The sequence below is a fragment of the Felis catus genome, chromosome F1, assembly GCF_018350175.1.
Source record: "Felis catus isolate Fca126 chromosome F1, F.catus_Fca126_mat1.0, whole genome shotgun sequence".
In the NCBI taxonomy this organism is placed as follows: domain Eukaryota; kingdom Metazoa; phylum Chordata; class Mammalia; order Carnivora; family Felidae; genus Felis; species Felis catus.
Genome location: NC_058384.1, coordinates 41,449,842 through 41,476,635, shown reverse-complemented (window position 1 = coordinate 41,476,635; position 26,794 = coordinate 41,449,842). Strand labels below are relative to the sequence as shown.

Sequence of the window (26,794 nt, the reverse complement as noted above, 5' to 3'; positions counted from 1 at the left end):
AGCATGCTTAACCATTATGGGGTTAAGACAGAATCGCATTGCCCCCCAAAAAAAGAGGAAGTTGGTCCTTTTCTGCCCCTATCTTTCTTGTTCCCTCCTCCCGCCCCAGTTCCCCAGGCAGTCTCAGCATGAACTTGAAGCTGCTTCTCAGAAAACTTCAGGTGCCATCCCCAGGGCCAGTTAACCTGCCATCCCTCCCTCAACTCCCCCACAAACCACAGCTTTTGTTCCAGAAAGCTTGCCAATTCCGTCTCGCCCCTGCATCTCCCACCCCGACCACTAGAAACACACGCCTGCACGCCCAGGCACACGTGCACACACTTCAGTGGGGCCTCAGGGACTGGCTGGCCGCCCGCCAGCCCCTACCGCTTGCCCACCAGGAGGCCAAAGTGAGGGGGCACAGCTGTTGCAGCTGACAGTGGCCCCAACCCCGGCTGCAGCTGTTGTCCACACGGGGGGGACGGGAGGGGGAGGATTTGCACCGCACGCCAGCCGTCTGTGAAACTGGAGCCAGGCACGCGGCTGAACTGACCCCAAGCTCCCTGGGGAGACCCCTCCACACTCACCCCTCCACCCCTCACCTTGGCAGACTCCTCCCGCAGTGCCGAGTAGCGGCGATGCAGACCTGAGGGCGCGTGGGTGGCTGTGCTCAGGGAGAACCGCACGTCCGCTGCACTGCCCATATGCGACCTTGAGTGTTCAGGGGGAGAAAAGGCCAGCCCTGAAGACTGAGTGCCCCGGCTCACACCCGCTAGGTCCAAAGGGTTAAAGGATCTTCAGTTTGGCGAAGAGAAGTCTTAGCAGGCATAGAGCTATTGTAAATGGTTTAAGGACTGCCATGTAAACAAGATTCGATTTATTCTCTGGTGCCCCAGGGATCAGAATGGTCCAGGGGAGAAAGTTCTAGGGAGGCAGCTTTCCATTTAACATAAGAAGCATCTTGGGTGCACCTGGGTGGCTCAGTCAGTTAAGCGTCCGACTTAGGCTCAGGTCATGATCTCACAGTTTGTGAGTTCGAGCCCCACGTCGGGCTCTGTGCTGACAGCTCAGAGCCTGGAGCCTGCTTCGGATTCTGTGTCTCCCACTCTCTGTGCCCCTCCCCGGCTCACGCTCTGCCTCTCTCTCTCAAAAATAAATGAACATTCAAAAAAATTTTTTTAAAGAAAACGTAAGAAGCACCTACGAATGGTAAAATTTGGCTTGGGATGCATCTGGTGGCTTTAGAAAAGCTGTCTGTCTGTCTCTCTCTCTCAAAAATTAACATTTTTTAAAAAAAAATGTTTAAGGTGGAGTGGGGTGGGGCGCCTGGGTGGCTCCGTTGGTTAAGCGTCTGACTTCAGCTCAGGTCACAATATCACAGTTTGTTCAAGCCCTGCATCGGGCTCTGTGCTATCAGTGCAGAGCCCTCTTGGGATCCTCTGTCTCCCTCTCTCTCTGCCCCTCCCCCGCTCATTCGCACACAGGCTATCTGTCAAACATAAATAAACATTAAACAAAAATTTAAAAAGCTGAGCTCTCCATCAACGAGTTATTCAAGCAGCAGCTCTCGGGCCCTGACGAGAATGGTGTGGGAGAGCTCCCGGCATTGAGAGACTTTGGAAGGAAGGATCTCTAAAAGTCCTTTTAATCCTGAGGGCCTTTGCTTCTTCGCTTTCTCCTAAGCAACATTCCTTGGGTTTCCCCATAATCTGGAAGAGTCCCTAGCCAAAATTCAACCCAGGCATATTTCCTACCCCCAGGAAACTTCAGGACACCCTGATACCGCATCAGAGACATGGGCTAGAGATGCCCCAAAGGTCTATTTCAACTCTGAGATGTTAGAATCCCAGTTATGATGCTCTGGAATGTCTGGAAGCCTTCCCTAGTGACACTTCTTCCCTATGCCTTCCCAATTTGGAAGCCTTGAGGGGGCCCAGGGCAAAGGGACAGGGCAAGCCTACAGCGGATTGTACAAGGTAGCTGTAGGGAAAAGGGAGTTTCTGCTTATCTCCCTCTCCTCCCCTGCAGTTCAGTCCCAATTCCATGATGGGTCCTGTATTTCTACGGTCAAAGCCAAGAATTCCCAACCATTAAGGAAAGCAAGCAGTGGCAAATGGCTTGGTATACTCTAAGTCATGTCTTATTTATGGGGGGGGGGGGGGAGGTCTCTTCTGAGAAACCTATGGGAAGGAAGAGGTCAGAGGAATCCCACCTACTATTTCCTGTTTCCACTCCCTGCTTCTTCCATACTCCTCTCCTATACAACAATTTCTGATGAACTTGAAGATGGTACTTACATCTCCACTATTCCAGACAGCCACAGGCTTCTCTTCTTCAAATTCAACGTCCCTTTCCCTAACTCAAACCCTACCCCTCCACACATATATATGCATGTACCCATTTCCTTCAGGGAAGCTGATCCCCATCTCCCTGATATGGCAAGAGCACGACCGAAGGGAACCTCTGAGACTCTCTTCTGTGACACTTTGGTTTGGAAAGAAAACAGCCAGGCCATGAACCTCAAGTGGCATCACCTACTAGTATCTTCAGTCTTCACCTTGCCTCTCTGGGCAGAGAAGTAGGGGCAGGATTGAGGTCTGAGTTCAATGTCAATGACTTCGCAAAATGTGGGGGTGGGGGGGGGGGAATCCAGTAGTTCCCTAAAACATGGACCTAATTCAAACACTAGGTAGAAAGCTCCACTCACCATCTCTTCAAATGTTTTTGGAAAAAGGGATATCACCAACCATGGACATGGCATCTCAACTTCCAACAGTAAGGAAGTCCTTAATGCCTCATTTCAGTCTCTCATGCTGCCTTTCTGCCCCCTGCCTGCTACCTGAACCTAGGTGGTCCTTAACTCTCAAACAACAATCCTCCAGAGCCCTAAAGATGGTGACTGAAAAGAACTAGAATGAACCAGACATTTGCCATGAGCAAGTCCTGTGGGACATGGGTGAGCATGTAACTCAGCAGACCCCTTGCAAGGGCATCATGCCCTCTGTCAAGGAAAACAGCATGGCCTGTGTCCCATGGCACTGGGGAAGGAGCATCCTGTCTTTACTTGCCTCTCAGCATCCCTCAGCTCAGAGGACAGGTGCTCCTTCTAAGCTGCCCAAGTGAGCTAGGTGACTTTGACCAAGTTCTTGGAGCCTCAGTGTCCCACCCTGGATAGGAGGAGGACCCCTGAGGTCCTGGGCGGTCTTTTGGTGGGAGGAAGTCTCCTTCCTCAGGGTCCATCCAGGACCCCATCCCAGCACGCCCAGCCTCCCGCGCTCCAGTACCTGGAGTGGATGCCATCCACAAACGGCCCCCCTCGACCCTTCAGCTGGTCCACCTCTTGGCGCAGCTTCTCAATCTCTTCAGACAGGCGGCCCTGTGCCAGGCAGACCCGGGGTGGGGGTGGGACCAGGGAGGGGCGGAGAGGGGAGAGAGGGACAGAGAGGACAGCAGAGTTGGGGAGAAGCAGAAGAATGTACTGCAAAGTCCAAAGCCAGGGGCCCCCGGCCAGGCTCACAGATGACACCAAGAGAAGAGGTCCAACTGGAAAGGGAGCAGAAAGGTCGGCAGTGGGCAGGCAGAGGGGCAGGGCCGGAAGAGGGTCTGTCTTGGGTAAGGATTCTACCGGAATAGGCCTGCTGAGCCCTCACCACCACACAAACGCATGGCAATGGAGGCTGGGCAGCAGAGGGGCGCCCGGTGCCCGCCCAGACCTCACAGACATTGCTGAGGCAGGCACAGTGCCTAATCCTCCCAGAATCACCAGACTCCTGCCTTACCAGGTTTGAGGGCCCCACCAAATCTTTCCCTGGGCCCTGCCTCTCTGCTGCCCACCCTATGCCCTATGCTTATGGCCTCCGTTTCTTCTTTACATGTGGGTGGTGATGCACCCACCGTGACGGGCTCTAGCGAGGATCAGTGAAATAGTCTGTGCCCGGACTAGCGTGGTGCTGGGTGTCAGAGCAGCTGCATGAAACACAGGCGTGTTCCTCACCGCAAGCCCGGCCCTCCCAGGCTGGCGGGGCTGGCCGGCAGCTGGGTACCTTGTGATGGTGCTGCTCCTCGATCTGCCGCTGGGAGCTCTCCAGCTCCTGGATCAGCGTGTTCTGGGGGAGAAGAGCTGCGAGCTAGGGACTCCGCCCCGCACCTTCCCCCTCCCCGCCCCACCTCCCCAGGCCAGCCCGCCCACTCCCCCCCTTCCCGCTCCTCCTTTCTCCAGCCTCCCAGGGGTCAGTCCACATGCCCCGCCCCTAACCCTCTCACCTCCCGATTCCTCCCCTCGGGGCCCGCCCGGCTCCACCCACACCCACCCCTCGCCCCGCCCCGGCAGCCCCGCCCACCCGGGTCAGGGTCCCACCGCACCTTCTCCTCCAGGGCCGCCATTCGCTCCTTGAGGTGCAGCTGCAGTCGCTCGTTGGACTCGCTGAGCAGCCGGTCCACGGTGTCTGACAGTCGCTTGTTGTGGTCCTCGTTCATCTTCTCCCGCTGGCGCACCTGCATAGCCCGCACACCTGGCACCAGGTCACCCCAGGCCCTTCCCGGGGAGCCATCCATTCCCCCCCAGTTCCAGCCCACTCACCTGACCACCTCCTCTGCCCCTCTATGGCTCTGTCCCTGGCCAGGCCCCCCCCCCCAGCTCCCACCATCCTGGGAGGCTGCCCTGGGGACAGGGAGGGGGACCGAGAGCCCCAGCCCGGTGCCCTCACCCTTGCCAGCTCCTGGTTCTTCTCCTCCAGCTGCCCCTCCAGCTGCCGCAGGTGTTCCTCAATGTTGCCATGCCTTTCTTCAGCCTGGAAGCAGGGATGGGTCAGTGCAGCCTGCTGAGGCCCCCACATCCCCCAGTGCCAGGGTGCCCTTGGGGGATCAGGGCCTCAGTACCAACGAAGCCTAGCCCTCGACCTCTCACCTCGGAGCAGAACTGCCATCACCACTGCCCTTCTCCCCAAGAACTCTCTACCCCCTGCCAGGTGTTTTCCCCACCCCATTCTTCCTGCTCAGGACCTGCCTTAAAACATCCCAGGGGCACCTGGGTGGCTCAGTCGGTTAAACGTCCGACTCTTGGTTTTGGCTCAGGTCACGATCTCGTGGTTTGGGCCCCACATCAGGCTCTGCACGGACAGTGAGGAGCCTGCTTGGGATTCTCTCTCTCTCTCTCTCTCTCTCTCTCTCTCGCTCTCTCTCTCTGCCCCTCCCACATTCCTATTCACTCTCTCGCCCGCTCTCTCTCAAAATAAATAAACTTAAAAATCCCAGAGCTGGCAGCCCAATGGACTGTAACTTCTCTCCAGGCTCCCAGAGAAAACTCCACCAGAAAACATGAGCTACCATAAATCTGTATGCCTCCAGGCAGATGCACCTGCACTTAAGAGTATGGACGCAAGCCAGACTGCCTGGGTTCGAATCCCGGCTCCCTCTCTTCCCAGCTGTGTGGCCTCGGGCAAGTCATCGAACCTCTATGTGCCTTAGCTTCCTCAACTGTAAAACACGGATAACAACAGCACCTATGCCCATTGGACCACTGCAAGGACTAAATGAGATAATCCATGGCAAACACTTAGGACGCAATCAACACTCAGTAAACGCCAGCCATGGTTGTCATCTTTGTAATTAAACGAGCCAAAGTAGAGTGGTCTCCCTTCCACTCATGTGTCTCCAGAGATGGAGACCCCACTGTCTCTGCTGACTAGATATTCCAGACTATCACACATCTCACAGTCAGGAAATCCTTCCTTAAAGCCCCTCCCCCCCGCCCCCAACGCCGCCGCTGAGTCATTTTTTTTTTAATTTTTTTTCAACGTTTATTTATTTTTTGGGACAGAGAGAGACAGAGCATGAATGGGGGAGGGGCAGAGAGAGAGGGAGACACAGAATCGGAAACAGCCTCCAGGCTCTGAGCCATCAGCCCAGAGCCTGACGCGGGGCTCGAACTCAGGGACCGTGAGATCGTGACCTGGCTGAAGTCGGACCCTTAACCGACTGCGCCACCCAGGCGCACCCCACTGAGTCATTTGAACATATTATTCAGTTCAGCCCATCCTTCCTGGCAGTTTTGGGAGATACTCAAGCTGACGGCTCAGCATCCCACATGTGACATCTTCTGCTGCACTTTAAACCCAGCACTTCATCCCTAGGAGCTAGAAAGGTCTTAGACACCACCAAGTCCAACCCCATCATCATGGAGATGATGGCATCATCAAAGAGGTAACGACACTGACACCTGATTGGGGAGGGGGTGACTTTTCTCAGGTCACGGAGCCAGTTGGTGGCAGAAGCAGACTTGGTCCTGGGTTTCCCCGAGGACAGCCAGGCTGCAGGTTCTCGCCACAGCGCCCCCAAGCTGCCACCCTGCCACACTGGCCAGCCTGTGTCCTCCCAGGCTCCGGGGGCCTGATGCTTACTTCTGATTTCCTTCTCTCAGTGGGCCGGAGGGAGGATAGCGAAGGTGATCCCAAGTGAGGCCACCCCTGAAGGCATCCAGCCTGCTGCAGACACCCCTAAATTCTCTTGATTAACCCATCCCATGCCTATATCTGTGCATTTACCGAGCTCTTCCAGATCCTGTGATGTTCCAGCCTGCACGCCTCTTAAGAATGATTACTCCACAAAGTTTACTACCCATCAGGTACAACTCTATTGCCTTGTATTAATCCTAAAGCCGCCACCTTCAAGCAACCAGAGTTGGTCCCAGAATGCTTCGATTTGATAAACAGAGGTATACTCAGCGGCACCTGGGTGGCTGAGTCAGTTAAGCATCTGTCTTTGACTCAGGTCATAATCTCATGGTTCGTGAGTTCAAGCCCCGCATCGGGCTCTGTGCTGTCAGTACAGGGCCTGCTGCAGATCCTCTGTGCCCCCCTCTCTCTCTGCCCCTCCCCTGCTTGCACTCTCTTTCTGTCTCTCTCAAAATAAATAAATAAACTTAAAAAAAAAAAGAAAAAAGAAAAAAGAAAAATCGAGTATAAAATAAAATGTTAAAAAAAAAAAAAAAAGCTCAGTCTAAACTCCCACCCTCCACCCCCTCTGATCCTATCTCCTCTTGTAATTCATCTTTCCAGAAATGAAAGTCCTAATTTTTCGACTCCAGCCCCACACAAAAGGAAATATGAACACAAGAGTGTAAGTGATAAACACTCTGCATCCACTCAGTCTCATCTACTTCTCCCAGGGCTTCTCCACCCCTTCTCAGGGGACCGTCCCCTCCCTGCGGGGTGATGAGGGCAGGGATTGGTCTTCCAACCGACAGACACGGACAGTGAAGTCATGCCGTGGGAAGCTGTCTCCTGGCTCCCGGTGCCGCGTGCCTCCCGCTGTCTCCACTCACTGCCTGGCTCCATAAGAGCTCCGGGAGCGGAAAGGGAAGCAGGGGCAGACCCCCGGGTCCCGGGCCCACTCGCCTTGGTGAGGGCCGCAATTCTCTGAGCCAGCTCGGCCTCCACCTCCGGCAGCGTCTCGGCCTTGCGCATGGTCTGCTGCAGCTTCTGTTCCGCCACCTCCAGCAGCTCCTGCAGGTGTCGGGCCTTCTCCTCACACTAGCACGGGGTGGGGCGGGGCGGGGCGGGGCGGGGGAGAGTTAAGAGGGGACACCGAAGCCTCCCGACCCTCTGCCCCAGCCTCAGGAGAGAGCAGGTGCCAGGCCAGAGAAGCAAAGGACAACCTTGGTTCTTGGCTGCCCAAGAGGCCTGGCTTCCCCTTTCCCAAGGTGACCGGCAGGACCCCCAAGGGCTCCTGGGCCACCAAGGGGAGGTTCCAGCATGACCACCAGGGCCTCCAGGGTCAAGTACGAGGCCTGCCCCCACCCCATCGGGAGGAGTTACCTGGCGGTGCAGGGATTCCTTATTGGCCAGCTCGTTCTCCAGTTTGTCGTTGAGGTCATGGATGGAGGTGGCCTCACGCTGAGCAGCCAGGTAGCGCTTCTCTAGTGTCGTGATTCTCTCCTCCATGTCCTCCTTCTGGGCCAGAGCCTGGGCAGGAGAGGAGGGGACAGGACGGAACGTCATCAGCTTCACCCCACCCCCATCCTGTCTGCACCTCCCCACCAATACCTGGCTGGCTGTATCTTCCCCACATCACCCTGCCAGTTTCTGACCTTGACCCATCCCTCCCGCCACTCCTCCCCACAGTGGAGCCCACCCAGTATTTAGTCTTAAACCCCCCAGCCCCGGTCCAGCCCTCCCTCCACCCCCAGGGCATCCAAGCACCTCCCCTCCCAGGTGCCGAATGCCCCCACTCAACCAGATGGGGCCGGGGGGGTGGGGGCGGGGGGCCTTGCTCACCTCCCGGAGGTCCCGCTGGTGCTTGCTGCTCAGTTCCTCCGACTTGATGAGGTCCCGGCGGGCCGTGCCCAGGTCCTCCTCAAGCTCGGCCACGGTTGCTGTCAGGGTGACCAGTCGCTCCCGGGCCTGGCTCAACTCAAAGTTCTGCTTCTCCAGGAGCTCCTGCAGCTCCTCTACCCGGCCCGTGTCATCCTCCAGGGACAGTGAGCCACCAGTCAGTCCTCAGGGCCCAGGGTATCCCACTCCCCTGGCCCACCCCAGGGATAGCACAACCAGAGCAGACCACAGCTCTGCCTCCAATTTCAGTGCGCACCACCTCCTGCTGTCTCAGACTCTTGTAACCTAGGAAGGGGCCTGACTAGGGGAACAAAGGCTCAGAGAGAGAAGGGATCTCGCCTGACACCGACACACCAGGTAGACGGCACCTAGCGATTCAAGTGGACAACGTTATTATGAGCCAGCAGCACGTTGGGCGCACACACACGCTCAAGATCTATAGATTTCATTGCAGGCAGGGTGGGGGAAAGAAGGAGACAGAGGTGGCAATATTGGAGAAAGTCCCAAATTTAATTCAAGCATTTGCTCTGCTGAACTAAAGCGGGGTAGGGCCCTCACCTCCCATCTGGCGGAAGACCTGCCCCTGCCACGCAGTTTCCCATGACCCACCTTCCGCAGGCGCTTCGGTCCCAGCTCCACGGCCCCCTCCTCTTCTGCCGCTGCATCCCGCGCCCCTGCCCCCTGCTGCAGGGCAGATACCTGTAGGGCACAGCCCCCAGGGCAGTGAGTCAAAGAGGAGAGAACTTCCTGTATGTTCCAGACCCTTCGGAGTCCCCTGCCTCCCAGCCTCGCCTTGGCTCGCGGTCTCCAGCCTTGACGGTGGGAGAAATCCAATGCAGAACAGGTTGGGGCGGATCAGTAAACCTGCCGTGGCTTCCAGGAGCCGTCTGCAGGTGGACGGTGGGCAGGCAGCTTACCTGCTGGTGGGCACCCGCCAGCTGCTCTTCCAAGGTGGTAACGCGCTCCAGGGCCGCTCGGAGCCGCTCCCGCACCTGCCCGCGGAAAGGGGAGATGAAGGAAGAAACAGGGACCCCACTGGACTCAGGCTGGAGGAGCCTGGGCTTGATCCACCAGCTTTGGGCATGAGGCAAAGCGAGGGACCTGCCAAGAGGCAAATTTCTGAGAAGGAACCTAAGAGGAGGACCTGGAGATCAGGCCGGTGGTAGTGGTGGGCGGGGCCACTTATGAAGCGAGAAGGCTGTTTTCCCCAAGCGCAGGATGCAGAAATCGCAGAGAAGGGTCTCACAGAGGCCCCAGGGAAGTGGGCCACGCGGTGGGCCAGGCTGGGTACCTTCTCATCCAGGGCCTTGTGGTGCTCAAACAGCGACTTGAGGGCCTTCAGCACCTCCACCTCACTGGAGACCCCCGAAGGTGACTGGGCCTGGCGCTTGACCACAGTCATCCGTAGCGACCGCTCATGGCGGGACACCAGGCACTCCAGATGTTCCAGAAGCAACTGGCAGGGAGCAGGGGTGGGCAAGAGGGAGGGCTGTGAGCATATGCCCCAGGGGCTATGAGCAGGGTCCACATGACCACCGAGTGGACAGGAGTACAGCCATGTGCACTGCTGTTAAAACACCGAAATACCTCATGTTGGTAAATACCTGCTGCCCCAGTAGAACACCTGCCCCGAGCCAGCTGGCCTGGCCTCTCTCCCCGGACCCCGACCTTCCTATGACCACCCCCATCTACAGGTGAAAAGCCTAGCACCGACGGCTGAATCATTTGATCCCAGGACACAAGACAAAAAGACGTTAGGAAGGGGCGGGGGGTATGCCTGGCCCTGGCCATGCCAGCTCCCTTGGTCAAGGGGTCCACACACACATACACACACCAGGTCACCCACTTACCCTTGTGTTATTCCGCTCTGCTTTCAGCTCTGATATCTCTTCCTCCCTTTCTAGAAGTTGCTCCCGACACATGCTCAGCTCCCGGGTTAAGGTGGCAAATTCCTGAAAACCCCCAAGGCCTCTGAGTGCTTGGGGATTTGCCCCCTAACCGGTGTCCTGCACGCCCACGTCAATGGTGGGATCGTCTCACCCGTCCCTTACTTCCAGCACCTGCCCCCAGAAAAGTCCCCATCCATCTGTATCGCGGGGCTATAAACCGCAGCCAGCACGTGCATCCCTAGAGGGGGCCACATCTCTGCGCCCTCCATGCATTCCAAGTATGTGTTAGGGTACCAGGGACAGAGGTGGAAACAAGAGTGAGAAAGTCACCGAATCTGCTTTGCAGCCCCCTGCCCCTCCAGCCAACAGTATAACCTGATTATATCCTTCCTATTTTGTATTTCTATTTCCCCAACAACCCGATGACAGCATCCTTTAGAAACAGACGGAGGGGAGTCTCCCCTTATGGTAAGGTCCCAAGATATTAGTCGAGGAAGAGAGGGGGCTTTGAAGGGAGTACCCCAGGGAGCTCCCTCCCGCCCGCTCCCCAGGGCTTTGCAAGCTGCAGGTGGCTGGTGAAATAAGGATCCATGGACAGGGGAGCAAGACAGCCTGTAGACCTGCCCAGTCCGCCACTTGGCTTTAGCACACATCCTAGGAAGCCCCACTCACTTACTCCAGGGCTGCATCCCGCGGCTTGATGGCAGGGCACTTGCACTGGCCTTCCTGGGTAACCATGCTCAAAGTATCCCTTTGAGGGGCCCTGTTCCCACGCTGTCAGGCCCACACACCGTGAGACACCTTTTCAACCCACCCATCTGGGTCAGGACAAGCACACAGGGGTGAGAAGCTGGCCTCACATTTCCAGGTCCATCATATCCTATTAAATTAGACATAGGGGTGCCTCGTGGCTCGGTTGATTAAGCATCCGATTCTTGGCTTAGGCTCAGGTCATGATCTTCTGGTTCTTGAGTTCGAGCCCCACATCAGGCTCCACTCTGATAGCACGGAGCCTGCCCGGGATTCTTTCTCTCTCCCTCTCTCTCTGCCCCTCCCTTGCTCATGCCCTCTCTCTCAAAAAATAAATAAATAAATACTAATAAAAACTAAAGTAGACATCACCTTAGTCCAGAAAAGTTTTCGGAGAGGTGGTGCAAATTCTGTGGCTGCCCAGCGTCTGGGAGTGACTGAACAATAGCTGCAGCCCTGTCCTAACCTAAAGCTTCCTTCACACACCAAGGACTCATGACGGAAGGAAAAATTCCAAAGCAGTCCCCACGGACCACTTCAGATCAGGCAACAGGGGATAAGGAGGGCTGTGGGAAGGGCACAGAGACCCAGGGATGCCAGAGCCTGAGAAATCTCAGACTTCTAACCCTGTTCCTGGATTAGTGCCCTTCTGTCAAGGCCATGGCCAAAGGTGGAAAGCCAGGTCTGGTGCCAGTGCTGGTCCACTCTTTAGTTTACACACACACACACACACACACACACACACACACACACACTTGTACCCAGAGGCAGACTTGGCACGCCCCCAGCCCCATGCCCTGACACCACCACCAGGGCTCTCTCCTCTCCCTTCCTGGGCTTCCCATCCCAGAACACCTGCCTCCTCCCCAACTCTAGCCCATCTGACACACTGCTGCCAGGATAATCTCTCAAAGCACGGCATTGTCTACAACGCTGAACATAAACTTCTTACCCTGGTTTTCAAGTTTCTTTCTCATGGTTTCTTTTCATATACCCTAAGATCTGGTCAACCTGGGTCTCCTGCTACATCCAATCACCAGCAAACCATCCTAATTCCACACCTTTGCTCAATGGGCTCCCTCCCCATGGGAAGCCCAACCCTCTGTCACCACCTGATGAAATCACATGTAGCTTTCAAAGCCCGTCTCAATGGATATACCTTCTTGCAACCCTCCAGACTCCCCAGTAGAAGATTCTCTCCCTCCTCTGAAAACTGTCTGGAACGGTGGTTAAGAGCACCATCTTAGAAGCCCATGGTTTAACCACAAATACTGTGGGCACCAACCGTGTACCAGGTCCCTGGGTACATACACAAGAGACACACAATCCCTGCCCTCCTGAAGTTCCCAGTGTGCGGCTGGAATCAGATCTCAGCTCTGCCCCATTAGCTGTGTGACCCTGGACAAGTCATCTAGCCTGTTTGAACCTCCATCTCTATCTGTTAAGACACAAGTAGAGGCCACCCTCATGTGTTGCCACAATGACCAAATGAGCCAACGCATGGAAAGCACTTAGCACAAGTCCACCAAAGGCGGCTACTTTTACCACCATCTCAACAACCCTTTGGAGCCCCTCTTCTCTTCCCCTGCTTGGTCTTCCGGTCATTTGGGTTTTTAATCTATCTCCTTTATAGCCTGTGGGCCCCAAGGCCAGGGACTGGCTCCTTCATTCTAGGGCTTGTTTGGGGCCTCATGCACAGTCAGCGAGGACCTCTCACGCCATTTCTTCACCAGGGCTCCATATCCCTCTTGATGAAGCATCACAAGACTCTGCCCCCCACCACTTCTGAGCTCCCAGTAGGAGATTTCTGCAGCCCTCCTGGGTTGACCTCAGTTCTCCTCCCCACATGTGGGGAAAGAGCCTGGGGCTGAGTCGGGAGCCGTGTGGCTCCTCAGAGCTTCCTCCCCGGTCCCAGCAGCACCCTCACAGGCTGCGCAACTGACTAACCTCCTCGAGCTTCACCTCCATCGTTTGTAAAACAGAGACGATGGCGGTAACAGTACCAGCTTCATAGCTATGAGCATTTAGTGGGGCAAACCGCACACACAGTGCTTAGTACACGGAAAACAGAAATGATGACCATCGTTGCTAGTGGTAGTGGTGTTGATTTAGGAGCATGAGACAGGTGTCAAGACCCCTGGCTTGTAGGTTCAGCTCTGCCTAGAATTTTCTATGTGATACCCGTTGTTTTTTCCATCTGTGCATTAAGAGGACTAGATGCTCTCTAAGGCTTCTCCATTTCCACCCTCTGTGATTCCCCACCCACCACCTCCAAGAATAGGGCACTAGTGAGGATCAGGCAAGGCGGAAGTGTCTTTCCAGTCTAGGGTGCCACCTGGTGGCCGCATGGGCTCACTGCAGTTGGCAGCTATGGCTGGGTTTTTCTCCCGCATCAAATTCCATCCATTTCTCCAGGTGAAGCCAATGCCAGGCTGAGGAGCTTGGGAGTGACAGGGAAAGGATTTATGTAGGGAGATGAAGGAAAGTTAAATGCTCTGTGAATTCCATTTGTCGATACGCAAACAGATGCAGATAAGCTGAGGGCCCAGAGTGTGCAGGGCTCAGCAGGGCTCAGCAGGGCGGGGTGGGGGGGTGGAGAGGGGGGCAGAATGTGGGGAGGTGCAGACAATCAGGCCTTACCTGGGGGAGGGCGGAGTTAAGGTGGCGCTGGAGCTGGTCCCGCTCATGCAGGGCATCTTGGAGCCGGCTCTGCGTGGCTGCCAAGGTCTCCTGACTCTCCCGAAGGGACTCCAGCAACTTCTCCCGCTCATCCAGCATGTTCACCATCAGCTGCTCAAAGTTGGCGTCAGCATCGGCGCCATGGGGGGGCCCCAGGGGGTCCCCCTCGTTGATTGTGGGCATCACCTCACACATGGTGGGGGTGGACAGGGCCTTCTCAGCGTCGGGGGACAGGGGAGGGGTTCACAGGGTTGGCACCTCCAGGGGGACCCAGCGCATGGGTCTCAGAGCAGGCAGCGCCAGGTGAGTGGGCAAGTGGGCAGGGGCTTCTCCCATGGCATCAGTCGCTCTTGCTCTGAAAGGGGCCTGGTGCCTGGAGTGCCCCTGTGGAATGGAGCCAGAGGGCCTGGCTTAACCTCTCAGGGCTGGGGCTGGGTGCCCTATGTCCCCAGACAAGCGGGCAGCAGCCGAGTGTGGCCATGACAGGCAGGGAGAGCAGGGCTGGAAGAGGGCCCTTCCTTAGGCTGAGTGCTGGAGCCTGGCAGAGTCCCAGCTGGGTCTAGCGACGCCCATCGTTTCTGGAGGGCAGTGGTCTGTGAGAGAAGAGGCTGTGGTGAGGACCAGCTCAGGAAAGAAGGGCATCCAGGGGAGGGGATGGCGGCGGGGTGGGGGGGGTGGGGGGGAAACAGGACCTGGACCAGAACGTGGGGGAGGAGAAGGAGATGTCAGCGCACGCCCCTCCTCCAGGCTTACTCACTCACTCGGATGGCGCCTTCCTTAGTTCTCCCAAGGAACGCACATGCCCGCTGCCGTAGCCTCTGCCTCCAGCTCTCCCCACCCCCCAGCTGTCAGAAGTGCAGCCGCAGTGGAGTGGTTCCCCACCCACGTGGCTCACTGGCCAAATATAGAAATGATTCAGTCAGTGGCAGGGGAGCAGCCAGCAGGCTGCCCAGAGTCCTCCTGAGACCCAGGGGTGGGAAAGTGAAAGGGGGGTAAATAGGGTCTCTGCCCCACCATAGCCTTCCCCCCTGCACTCAGGCCGAGGTAAGCACAGAAGGGGTTAAAGGGCTCTAAGCGGGTGTGAACCCACACAGGGTGCACTATTAGGGTCACAGGAGACAAGGCCAGGGTACCTCCTACCCTGACCACTGACCCAGTACGGTTCCTTGGAAAGGCACGGGCTGGGCACTGGGTGGCAGAGAGCCCTGACCTGCTCCATGCCCATCATTTGGAAAAGAGGCTCCAGGGGCACCTGAGTGGCTCAGTCGGTTGAGCGGCCGACTTCGGCTCAGGTCATGATCTCGCGGTCCGTGAGTTCGAGCCCCGCGTCGGGCTCTGTGCTGACAGCTCAGAGCCTGGAGCCTGTTTCAGATTCTGTGTCTCCCTCTCTCTGACCCTCCCCCGTTCATGCTCTGTCTCTCTCTGTCTCAAAAATAAATAAACGTTACCAAAAAAAATTAAAAAAAAAAAAAAAAGGAAAAGAGGCTCCAGCTCAAGTCGCCCCTCCTCCTGAAACCTGGCAGAGAGCAGGCTTCCGTTCTGAAGTCGTGGCCCGCGACTTCCGTGTCGGGGCAGGAACTGAATGATGCGAAGGAACCCACGGTCAGGTGGGGGTAAAGGGTGTCAGTCTCCCGAGGCGTGCGGGCCCCTGCGCGTGGCCGGGAATCTTCTCCCACCGTGTAACGTCCCATCGCTGCCACTGCCAGCAGGCTGGTTTCCCTGCTGGGGAACGTGTGCCCAGCCTAGCCTTGAGAACACCCTGAGCCCGGCGCGGGGAAGCCCGGGGGTCAGAGCAAAGAATGGTGTACCAAGGAAGGCAGCGTGCAGCTGGGGATTCCTCTGCCTGCCATTGCCTTCCAACCCCCCTGCCCACTGCCAGGAGGCCACTACTTTAATCCGTTTCAGAAGAGCTCTTGCTGCATGAGAAACAGGATGTGAGGCAGTCAGCACGGTAATGGGCACACACAGGAGATGCTCTCTAAGTGATGCTTTCCTTCCTTTCCCTCCTCTTACCATCTGGGGGACACAGGGACTGCGTCTTGTCCACCCCCCGCCCCGGTGGCAGACTGGGCAACAGGCAGACTGGGACGATCAGGGGAAAGACAGGAGGTATGAGGACCCGATGCGAGGAAAGAAGTTGGACGTTGGGCAGCCCCCAGCCTGTGGCAGGGCTGAACCCAGCAGGGAAACCAGAGAAGGACCAAGCCTCTTCTACCTGAACCCACCTATCATCCCCCGCTTGCCCCCCCCCCCACAAAGTACTCATGATCCAGGCAGAAATGGGAACAGCAAGAGGGAGGCTGGGGAGGAATGTGGGCCTAGATCAGACACAAGCTCGAGCACCAGCTTGAGAACTCCTGAGCTCACCCCCACAGTCCTTCCCAGGGGGGCCCAGGAGTTCAGGCAGGCATGTGGGTACGCCCACACACACACACGCGTGCACGCACACATGCATACAAGCAGACGCGGAACCATGGGGACCTGGAACATACACGTGTGGCCACACACATGCTCCCGGACCCAAACTGGACACAGACTCTGATCCAGGGGATCCTTTCCCCAAGCTGGAAGCCACCGTGGAGGGCTGGGTCCCTAGCAGCAACAGGGGTCAAAAGTAGCACCCCGGTCTGCACCCTCCCAGCCCAACGTCCCTGCCCCACAGAGCAGATGGGAGCAGACAGGAGGGGCTGCTACCCCAGTCTTGCCAGAAGTGCCAACTCACTAATGCCAATAATAGCGATTCCTCCAATTCTCCCTCCTACTGTGCCCACGACCCTCACCCCGAATGCTCTACTCTGTGAGGCTGAAAGACCACAACCTCTCCAAACTCACCAGCTGCCAGGCCCTCGTCCCCTCCCACTCCCCCATCCCACTCCAAGAAGAAATGAGAGAGAAGTGAGGGTCCGGCTGGGGAAGAGCTTCCTTGTGACAGAACCTGTCCTCGGAAGAAGAGTGTAGTGCACTCAGGAGCTCAGGGTCCTGGGAACAGCCTCAGTCCAACAGATCCCCAGGCACCCTGCAGTGTAGTAAGAAAGGAAGGAGCCCAGAGCCGGGACTCTGGACACCTCGGGTGCAGTTCTGCCACAGACCAGCCGGATGACCTTGGGCTTGTCGCCACCTACTGAGAGCTCTGCTGTAAGATGGAACCCACGACCCTTGCCCTGCCCACCTTCAAGGGATGAGATCACAGATAACACAGAGCTGGGAAAAGCAGAAAGCACCCCATGATTGCAGGGGCGCGTGAATTACCTTAGTAGAGGGCAAAGGCAGGCCTGTGGGAGGGCTTGTCCTAGCTCCTACGGAAAAGGGGCTGGGAGGTTCTCAGGAAGGAAGAACAGACCTCAGGCTGCCCGCCGGGATGTGCTGGCTATTTGGTCCAGCTTGGCCTCCCCCAGTCCTCCTGGTCTTTCTGGCAACTGAGAAGCTGGCTGCCCCCAGCCTTTCCCAGCCTCCCTCCCAACCAGGTGCCAGGTAACCACTCCACTTCCGCTAGTGAAATGGCATCACGTAGAGCAGGTTGAGGATGAGCCCAGAGGGCGATGCCAGGCAGATGCCCCGAGATGGCTGGCCAGGACCCCCCTACCCTGCCCCCACTTGTGCAGCATGGTGAACAATAGCCAGGAGCTCTAGGGCAACCGGGTCGGGACACCTGGCTCCTTCTGGCTCCAGGGCCGGCTTTAAATAGCGCAATTATCATCTCAGCCTAACAGAAGCCTCTTCAACTCCTGCACAATTTCTAAGTAACACTCACAGGCCCTGATTCAGAGGCGACAGCTACCAGCCCCCAAAGTGAGCATTTGAGGGGCTTTGCCGGTGAGGAGTACGGGCAGGCTGTGACACCGAGGAAGAGGGCTCCAGAGAGAGCAGGCATGAGTGTGAGTGCAAGTGTGTGAGTGTGTATGGAGGGGTCGGACCCACACCAGGTGTCTGGACTCATAAACACAGAAGAGGCAAATCTGAGGCCTCTCTGGCTTTCCAAGAGTCACCCCCCCCCATCTCTTCCCAACAAACAGAAGGGCTGTGCACTTGACTTGGGTCTGATGCTCTGGCTGGACACACACACACACACACACACACACACACACACACGGGCTGGCTCCCTACTGCCCTACCAGATGGCAGGCCCCACCATGGTGAGGGAGCTCATCGAGGGCAAAGGTGGTGGCCCTGTAGAGGCCAAAGGGTTAGGGCAAAGCTGGCTGGAGCTGTGCCTAAATGTGAGTGGGCCACGAGCTTGGCCAAGAGGGGGCCTCAGGGTGAAGCCCCTCAGAGCAAGGAGGCAAAAGAGGAGGGCCGTGCTCCCTTCCTTCCCATGCTCCCACTCAACTGGAGGAAGGGGAGGGAGGTGGTCCTCTAGGAAAATAATACTGATTATGATAGCAGCTCTGACGTATTCGATATCAGGCACTGGGCTGTCGGTTAACATCTATTAACTTACTTCCATCCTCACAATTCCTCACGAGGAAGACCCAATTCTTCCAATTCTTCCCAGTGAGAACTGGGTCTCAGAGTCATGTAACGAAGTCTACGCATCTGGTAAGAGGAAGAACTAGGATTCGATCCCGGTCTGTCTGACTCCAAGGAGGAGGGGAAGGCAGTTGCGAAAGGGAAGACAGGCCATGACTCCTTTGCCATTTCTCGCCCTTGTCCAGGGACAAGGCAGCCTAGGGACATATCGCCTTGGCTTCCCCCACCCCCGTGCCCCCTGGGGAAGGCCTCTGCACAGCAGCCACCATGGTCACTTGCCCATTGGAAGTGACTCATTTCCAAGGCCTCATCCGCCACCCACCTGAAGCCCTCCCCCGACCCCAGATGCCCTAAGGACTCCAAACCGAGCTGTCAACAGTCCCCTGAGCCCCGCACCCCACACCACACTCCCGCAAGAACTACAGAAACAGCCCTCAGCTCCCCTCACCCTGCGGGGTTTTCAGATACAATCCTCTGAATGAAGTCCAGCTGCCCACCTCTCCTTCCCTCTAACCCAGAAGTTTCTCCTCCCTCCCCCCTTCCCTGTTCAGCCCACCACCCCAAAAAGCCTCACCCTCACTCTTCCTCTCCCCCAACAGCCCAGTGAGTCTCCTCCCCTGCTACTCCCTACCCTGGGGTCATGCTCCCAGACCCACCAGCTGGGTCAGCTGATGTCAGCTTCTAGCATCTCACCCAGCCTGCCTCAGTGGCCCCTTCATGTCAGTCTGAGGCACTTCCGCTCACCCTTCCAAGCCCATCTCAAACACTATTTCCTCCATGGAGCCCTTTCTGATTCTCCTACAGGTAAGACTGGCCCTTCGACGGACCCGGCACAGCCCTTTCTTTATATCTATCTCTGTGACACATCATCACATCTGAATACTCTGGGGTGAGAACCATTTCCTACTTGTCTTTGGATGCTCCAGCCAGGGGCCTAACATACATGGAACTGAACAGATACGTGTGGCAGAGTCATTTCTGGGCAGACCATCGCTGACCAAGTTCAAAGAAGAGGAATTCCAAAAGAGTGAACACTGGCCCAAGGCCCGGGAGCAGGTTCCTTTCTCTTGCCCTCTGAAAAGCAAAGCTTCTTGAGAGCAAGACAGGCGCCCCTCCTCCCTTGCAAGACTCTGGAGCAGGCTGACGGGCCTGATTGCCGGCTCCCCCACTGACCACACATGCGACTCTGGAAAGAGACTTTGAGCCTCAGTTCCTCATCTGTGAAGTGGGGAGGATAGCCAGGCCCTCCTCGGACAGCCGATATGTAGATCACCGGCGTTAATGCACCCAGAGTGCTGAGGTCATTGTCCAGCACATGGCCGGTGTTAACTCTTAGCACCCCAGGCCGCTAAAGCACCTCAAGGCAGGGCTCACTCTAAGCACAGTAAGAAAACTAAAACTCCATGTCAGCCACAGGAAGCCATTCCCAGAGAAAAACCCTTAGAAAAGTTCTCCTGACAGTTTCTCACTGCTGACTGGCTGCCTGTCCCTTCAAAAGCATCCAGTTCTCCGGGCCCCCGAAAAGACCGGCAGTGAGACTATCTCTCTGGGCTTCCAGTTTCCAAATCTGGAAAATGGAGGCCAGAACACAATACACTCTACTGATCTTATAGGTTGTCATGAGGGTCCAAGGAGATAAGAGACAGAAACTGTTACGAGGAATAAAAAACCCTACCCAAGTGTCAGTTAGCACCCACTGCCAGACCCAGGCACTCTCCTTCCTAATGCTGGGTGCACTCAGATAGACGCAGGGAGCGATGTCTCTATCCGGCAGGTTCCCCAAGCCTGTATCTGTGAAGCCCATCTCCCCAGCGGCTCCCCAGCAGTCAGGTATGGGCCACCTTCTTCCCAAGACACGGCCTATCGCTTAGGTGAACATACAACTTACCATCCAAACCAGGACCTTCTTTTTTTTTTTTCTTTTTTTTTTTTAACATTTATTTATTTTTGAGAGAGAGAGAGAGAGAGGCAGAGAGACAGAGAATGAGTGAGAGGAGGGGCAGAGAGAGAAGGAGACAGAATCCGAAGCGGGCTCCAGGCTCTGAGCTGTCAGCACAGAGCCCAACGTGGGGCTCGAACCCACGAACTGCAAGATCATGACCTGAGCTGAAGTCGGATGCTTAACCGACTGAGCCACCCAGGCGCCCCAAACCAGGACTTTCTTGAGAATGAATGGAGGCGCTGCTAACGATCACACCAGGACATGGGTGTGAACCAGGCTACCCTGGACATACCTGGCTGCATGGTCACCCTCACTGTCACCACCCCAGGAAGACTAATGTCAAAGGCTAGTGGGGAAAGAAAGACTGTGAGTCTCCTCTTCTAAATACTTCCTCTTCTAAAATACCCAAAAGTATAGCCATCACAACTACCTCTTTAAACGAAGACAGGATTTAGAGACTATGAGAGAGTACCTTTAGGGGCAGCCCAGGAGGAAAAAGGGCACAGAGGTGGGGCACCCGAGTGGCTGTCAGTTAAGCGTCTGACCTCAGTTCAGGTCATGATCTGGCGGTTTGTGAGTTCAAGCCCCACATTGGGCTCTGTGCTGACAGCTCAGAGCCTGGAGCCTGCTTCGGATTCTGTCTCCTTCTCTCTCTGCCCCTCCCCACTTGTGCTCTCTCTGTCTCTCAAAAATAAAATAAATGTAAAAAAAAATGTAAATGTAAAAAAAAAAAATGTTTCTAAAAGCGTGAGCAGGGAAGGGGCAGAGAGAGGGAGAAAAAGAATCCCAAGCAGGTTCCTCGCTGTTAGCGCAAAGCCCCACATAGGGCTCGATCTCGTGAACCCTGAGATCATGACCTGAGCTGAAATCAAGAGTGAGGTCTGATGGAGCCACTCAGGCGCCCCCGAGCTCCCTTTTCTTAATTTAATCTCGTCAGCTCCAAATCCGTCACTGTGGCCGACCACCTGATTAAGGTTTCGTGTGCATAAGAGGGTTCCAAGTCTAAAAAGAGGTTAGAAAAACCCTGGGCTAAGCACTGTCTACAGGAGACCCCTGCCAAAATAAACACATGTTCCCTCAGAGAGTCAGCACGTCAATGGCACACAGCAGTAAAGCTGAGAAGGCTACCCAGGTGGCACTGGGGGCCCACCAACTCTTTCCCACATTCTGAATGTCTCACAGATCATACGCTTGCATAAACCAAAACGTAAGGCTGGGCCACTGCACACAGCACATACGTGGCTTTGGCTGAACTTCCATCATCAGGTTCGGTAACCCGGGCCAAGTTCTGCTAAGCAGAGCCAGTGTTTAACACTCACAGATGTCCTTAAATAAGGTTTGCAGAAGAAGAAACAAAGTAGCAAGTGTGGCATATCTGGGGAATAAGAAATCACTCAGAACTAGGGTCCCTGTAGGACACATAGGGTTCTTCTGGTGTTGAAAAAAAAAAAATGCTCAGAAGCCTCTGTATTGGTAGATCAGCCCATCAGATTAGGGAGCTGTCACACCGCAGAAAACAGAAATTCCCAGTGGGGGGGGGGGGGGGGGATCAGGGACACAAGATGGAAGTGCTGTCAGGCACCAGGGCACGAAAGGCCCAGAGCGCTCAGAACTGCATCCTAAAGTGCGCGTGTGTGCGCGGGCACAAAAGGGTGTGAGAGGTTATGAGACAGAGGACGTGTGTGGGGACCCGTGTATCTGTGCATTGCTGTGTAACAGTCATGAGAACGTGTGCTGTGTATGTATGGCCATGAGAGAGTGCCCACGTGTAAGAGCACGGTCGTGAGGACAGGGTCCTCTCTGAGAGCACGTGCGTGAGACAGTGCATAGGTATGTGTAATGGTGAGACAGATTGTGTGTGGTCCTACGCCAAGGGCTCATGACACACATGACTATGAGTCTGATCATCACAATGTGTTGTGAGTGTGTGTATAGTCATGGGAGTGAAGGTGTGTGTGGTTATATAAGCCCGGGCATCTGGGAGTCAAGAGATCATGTGTGCTCCTAAGAGCATGTGGGCCATGAGAGCCTATGCATGGCTGTGTGTGTCTGATCATGAAAGCATACATCGCTGGTCATGACAGACTGTAAGTGCACGAAGGGCACGCATGGCCTTGAACCCGTGTGAGAGGGAGAAGAGGGAGGGATGGGGATGATAGTGAAAGAATGAAAACTCCATTTGTTCCAGGCACTCTGCCCCAAACAAAAGCCAAACATTTTGGGGGTGCTCCACAGTTAGTCTCGTGTGAGCGGAGTTCAAGGAACTGGGTCCAGCCCACCCTTCTATACTGCCACCCATCAGAGCTGCCCTGCAGGTCTCCCAGGCCCAGGGCTCCAGGTGCATCAGAGATGGCGGTGGACACCCCCTGGATCTCCCAGAACGTCGTTCCTCATAAAACAGCCCAGGCCGAGGTCCTAGCCTGGCCCCCACCCCCCAAGCCTTCCACTCTCAGCATCCTCCTCCAAGCCAAAGGAGAGTCCTCTTCTGTGGCATGTGCCAAGGACCCCTGCCATCCACTGCCCACCCTACCCTGTCCCTTACCTAGAACTGCACATTCCTACTTGGAAGGGTTCTCCGAGGTCACGTAGGCCAACCTCCCACACAAGGTGGGAGTTCCTTCTACACATCCCTGACAGCTCAGTCTTCATTTGATGATCCTTTGGGAATGGGAGCTCACCGCTAAATGAGGTAGCCCTCGCTGTCCTAAGGAAACTTTTCCTTGCACCGAATGCAAACCTGTCTCCCCTCTGAAATGACAGTTATCCATCTGAAGACAGTGGCCGTGAAGTCACATCAGCCACATATTTTAGTTACGAGACTTCAACTCTATTGGCCAAGCAAAATATGCAATGAAAGCCTCTAATGCAAAGCAGCTACTTCATCTGACACTTAACCACAAAATTATACTGTACAGACTCTCTTAAAAATCACTGCACATATTATACAATTAATATATCATGAATACTATTAGCATAATGTATATGTTGATCTATGGTAACGCTACTGTTCAGCATTAGAGACCTAAACCCATACACCATGCTTCATGGGAGATCTGGGGATTTTCACTTTACCTACTGCCTATAGAATCTAATTCTCCCACTGAGATGTAAGACCACACTGTACGGGGTCCCCAGGGGCTTCTCTGCTCTAGGTTAAATATTTCTAGTTGCAAGGCAGCCCTGCTTCTTTGAACCCAGGGAATCAGAAGACAGACCTCTTTGATTCAATCCAACAACTACATATTGAGCTGATTTCCATGAATCCAATACCGGATTCTAAGAGTTGTTATAGATTCAAAAGGCGTGTGAGATACGCCGTCAACCCTCAAGAAGTTCACAGTCTACTTGAGAGGACACAGATAGAGTGGTTCCCCCCTGCCCCTTCGTCGATCCACAGTCTCATTTTCTGGGATCTCAGCTACCTGTGGTCAACCACAGAGGATCCTCCTTCTGATGTATCATCAGAAGGTCAACAGCAGCCTAAGGCGACATCACAGTGCCTACGTCATTCATCTCGCTTCATCTCATCTTGTGGCCCTTTGTCATTTCACGTCATCACAAGAACAAAGGTGAGTTCAGTAAGATGTTTAGGGAGAGACACCACATTCACACGTAACTTTCATTACAGTCTGTTGTTACAATTGTTCTATTTTATTACCAGTTATTGTTGCCAATCTCTCACTGTGCCTAACTTATAGATTAAACTATCATAGGTGTGTAGCATAAGAAAAAAAATACACCATACATAGGATTTGGTACTATCCACGGTTTCAGGCATCCACGGAGGGTGCTGGAATGTCGTGGGTCCCCCTGCAACAAGGGGGACTACAAGAAATGGCTCGAAAGCAACAGAGAGTAGCACATGACCAAACAACCCGTCTCTGACACAGCCTTGGGGTCAGCCCCGAGCACCACTTGGAGTATGTCCAATTGAATTAACCAGTGGCAGTTTCTCCTCCAGCTCTCTCAGAATGAAGCAGCCCTAGCCAAGGCCTCTCAGCCCGACAGGCAAGAAGCTGTTCCGTGCTGGAGCTGGCCTCGCCTGGCGGAACAGAAGACACCTGACGGGAGAGGGGTCTGTAGGACCCAAGGCTCTCGGAGACCAGAGCAATGCACTGGGCAGCAATGTTTCCTGTGGGATTGGAGAGCCATTGCCAAGGAGAAGAGGGCAGTCCTCAAGCCCCGCCCAGCCCTGGAGTTTCACACCATCCAAGCTCAGAGCTCCTTCTCCCACGGCTACTTCCCCCCACCGGCCCTGCCCCATGGCATTCTCAGTTCCCACAGGCCCCTCCCTGCACAGCAAAGACTGAGGGTCCCCTAGAAGCTGCCCCTCTCAGATTTGGCCAAGCACCACGGTCCATCAGAGTACTTTTTACCCCACTAGCCATCCACAGTGCCACGCTCCTGTGAGCCAGCACCGTATGCCCTCCAGAGCTAATTATAGGTCAGTGAGCTAGCAGGCCAGAGGGGGGACAGATGGTGACTTCATGTGGCTGCAATACACACCACCCCTCCCTGTGACCTCCCCTCCATTCCTCCTGATTCCATACCTGGGACCTAGACTCTGAGGCAGCTTTTACTCTTGTGGTCCTCTCTGCTCCTTACCACCTCCTCTCCAGGACACACATGCCACGCGCAACCCCATGCCAATCGGGAGCCACACCTTTGCTCCTACAGCAACCCATCCAAGGGCCTAAGGCCCCAGGGGAGAGTCCCCCCGGCATAAAAAGGCCTCAGCTAGTGTCTCCATATTCTAAAGCCCCCTTGGTCTCCGGCTCCCTGGCCCTACCGAGCCTTCGCACTTGACGACTCCTCCCCTCCCCAGCTCGCACCCTGCTAGCCTCATAGGCTCTGAAAGATCCACTGAAATCCCTGACAACTCTTGGCAACTCTAAGATTCCAGCAGTCAACTCAGAGAAGAGACCTAGGAGCCTGGTTGCCTGCCCTGCCCTGCCCCTCCAATCCCTCCTTATCACCCAACTGCCAGACCTCATATACTCCACGGTTCTGACATCATGACATGCTCATCAGCACACGCCCAGGTACCACTAAATGAGATTTCTCACACCCCCTTCCCCACACTCTTCTATCTTCCACAAGAGGGCATCTCCCACTGTGCCGAGTGTCTCGTGCATTCTTGGCCTCTAATAATCATTGTGCCATTCATCATCTCATTATTTTGAGATGCTATTTATCTCAGGCAGCCTCCTCGGGCTTCAGGACAAAGTCCTAGAAAATAGCCAAGAAAAATCGTTCAAACTGTCCCTTTTGCTAAGGCAGGTTCTCTTGGGACTACCTGTCCAGTTAATAGTGGTAGTGGGTGGATGGGTTGGAATCCAGTTCAGACAGCTGTTTGAAAGCATGTAGACAGGGCTCTGCTTTTTCCTAATCCAACAGCAGTGCAACAAAATGGGAGCGGGGGAGTTGTTAACAGAGTGTGTACCTTTCAGCTGCTCCATAGCCGTAAATTGCCTTCAAAAGACCCAGCACATAGCATCGTGCTTGGCACACAGTAGGTACCAAATAAATGTTTGCTGGGTGTTGAACAAAAGTACTAGGTATCAGTTCCAACAGCTCTGGAAAGACAGGGAAGTCCCTGAAACCTGGCTACTGGAGGGGCCTGTTCAGCTCCCACCAGGAGGGGATCTCCATGCTAACTAAGCAAAGCATCCTCCTTAACCACTCGCTCACCACATAGAACAGCAGAATAGCAGCCCCAACAAACATACCCCTCTAAATGGATACTGCCAGCAGACCTCTCCTCAAAGGTGACATCAGCTCCTAGTGGCACCTTGTCCTGGATCCCTCCTCCTTCTCAAAGAAAACCACCCACACCACATTTCCAAGTCCTCCAACCTGACCTCTCTCTTCTCACCCACCATCAAAACCTGCAGGATCTATACTGGAAAACACTCCTACTGCGTGGTTCAAAGTCAACTCCCCACTCCCATCCTCCCAGTTCAGGAATCTATTCCAGCCCTCTTTTCCGGTTGCGCCCACTCTCACCCCCACCCCCACCAGACCTCGGGTTGGCCGCTCCTTCCATCCCAGCCCCGGCACTGCGGAGATGGGGGCATTTCTGGCACAGCCTGAGACTGGCAGTTCAAGGAACGGAGAGCTAGCGATATTAAGAAGGGGTGTTAGGAGCAACGCGGGAAGGATTAAGACCCCCGGCAAGCTCGAAGACCTCAGTACCTCCTGTGCCCAAAGCAGCGGAGCCGGCCCAAGAGCTAAGAGGTGCTTTTTCTCTGACTCTCCTGGATGGGAAATGGGGGCGCAGTCCATCTAGCTCCCACCGGGAGACTTGCCAACTCAGCCCCCCTCCTCCGAGGATGGTGGAGATGAGGGAGAACTCCACGCCCTCCCGCAAACCGGGCATCGCCCCCCATTCTCACCCCCAAGGGCACAGGGCACTGCAAAAGCCGGCGAGGGGCGGCGGAGAGAGCAATATCTATGCCAGCCAGAGACGACACATCCGGAGTAAAACGGGGCTGTTTTCCAAGGCGCGCTAGACAGAGACCCCTCCCCAAACTGGAGAGGAGCTGGAGGTGGGAAGAAGAGGCATCCTTTTCCCAGCCCGGGTTCTGGGCGCTCACCTGCCTGCAGTCGTCGAGAGCCAGGCAGCTCAGCTCCGAGGCGGAAGGGAGCCGCCCCCGACTCGGGGGAGCCAGACACGTCCTAGGGAGCGGAGCGAGCGCGGAGGTAGCTGCAGCCTCCGCCAGCGCCTAAGCGCCTCGCCTCTAGGCCCCGCCCCTCCC

General features: G+C 55.5%; 1 protein-coding gene across 9 annotated transcripts in view; it reads right to left on the bottom strand.

The window, feature by feature from the left end:
• PPFIA4 (PTPRF interacting protein alpha 4) overlaps window positions 1–26,781 on the bottom strand; it is a 51,284-nt gene extending 24,503 nt beyond the window's left edge. For 4 of the 9 annotated variants that reach the window (XM_023247297.2, XM_023247300.2, XM_023247301.2 and 1 more), the window contains exons 1-14: window positions 26,633–26,781; window positions 13,589–14,220; window positions 10,160–10,261; window positions 9,601–9,765; window positions 9,227–9,301; window positions 8,919–9,008; window positions 8,253–8,444; window positions 7,794–7,940; window positions 7,374–7,508; window positions 4,686–4,769; window positions 4,342–4,473; window positions 4,023–4,085; window positions 3,264–3,355; window positions 582–690 (exon numbers count right to left, since the gene is read on the bottom strand). In XM_023247297.2, coding sequence (XP_023103065.1) covers window positions 582–690; window positions 3,264–3,355; window positions 4,023–4,085; window positions 4,342–4,473; window positions 4,686–4,769; window positions 7,374–7,508; window positions 7,794–7,940; window positions 8,253–8,444; window positions 8,919–9,008; window positions 9,227–9,301; window positions 9,601–9,765; window positions 10,160–10,261; window positions 13,589–13,822 — 1,620 coding nt within the window. In that variant the 5' untranslated portion in view covers window positions 13,823–14,220; window positions 26,633–26,781. Of the gene's footprint in view, window positions 1–581; window positions 691–3,263; window positions 3,356–4,022; window positions 4,086–4,341; window positions 4,474–4,685; window positions 4,770–7,373; window positions 7,509–7,793; window positions 7,941–8,252; window positions 8,445–8,918; window positions 9,009–9,226; window positions 9,302–9,600; window positions 9,766–10,159; window positions 10,262–13,588; window positions 14,221–14,384; window positions 14,489–26,632 lie in introns of those variants that run through there. The other 5 variants (XM_023247302.2, XM_045048520.1, XM_023247298.2 and 2 more) reach the window with 4 other exon arrangements.
• Between the last annotated feature and the right edge of the window lie 13 nt (window positions 26,782–26,794).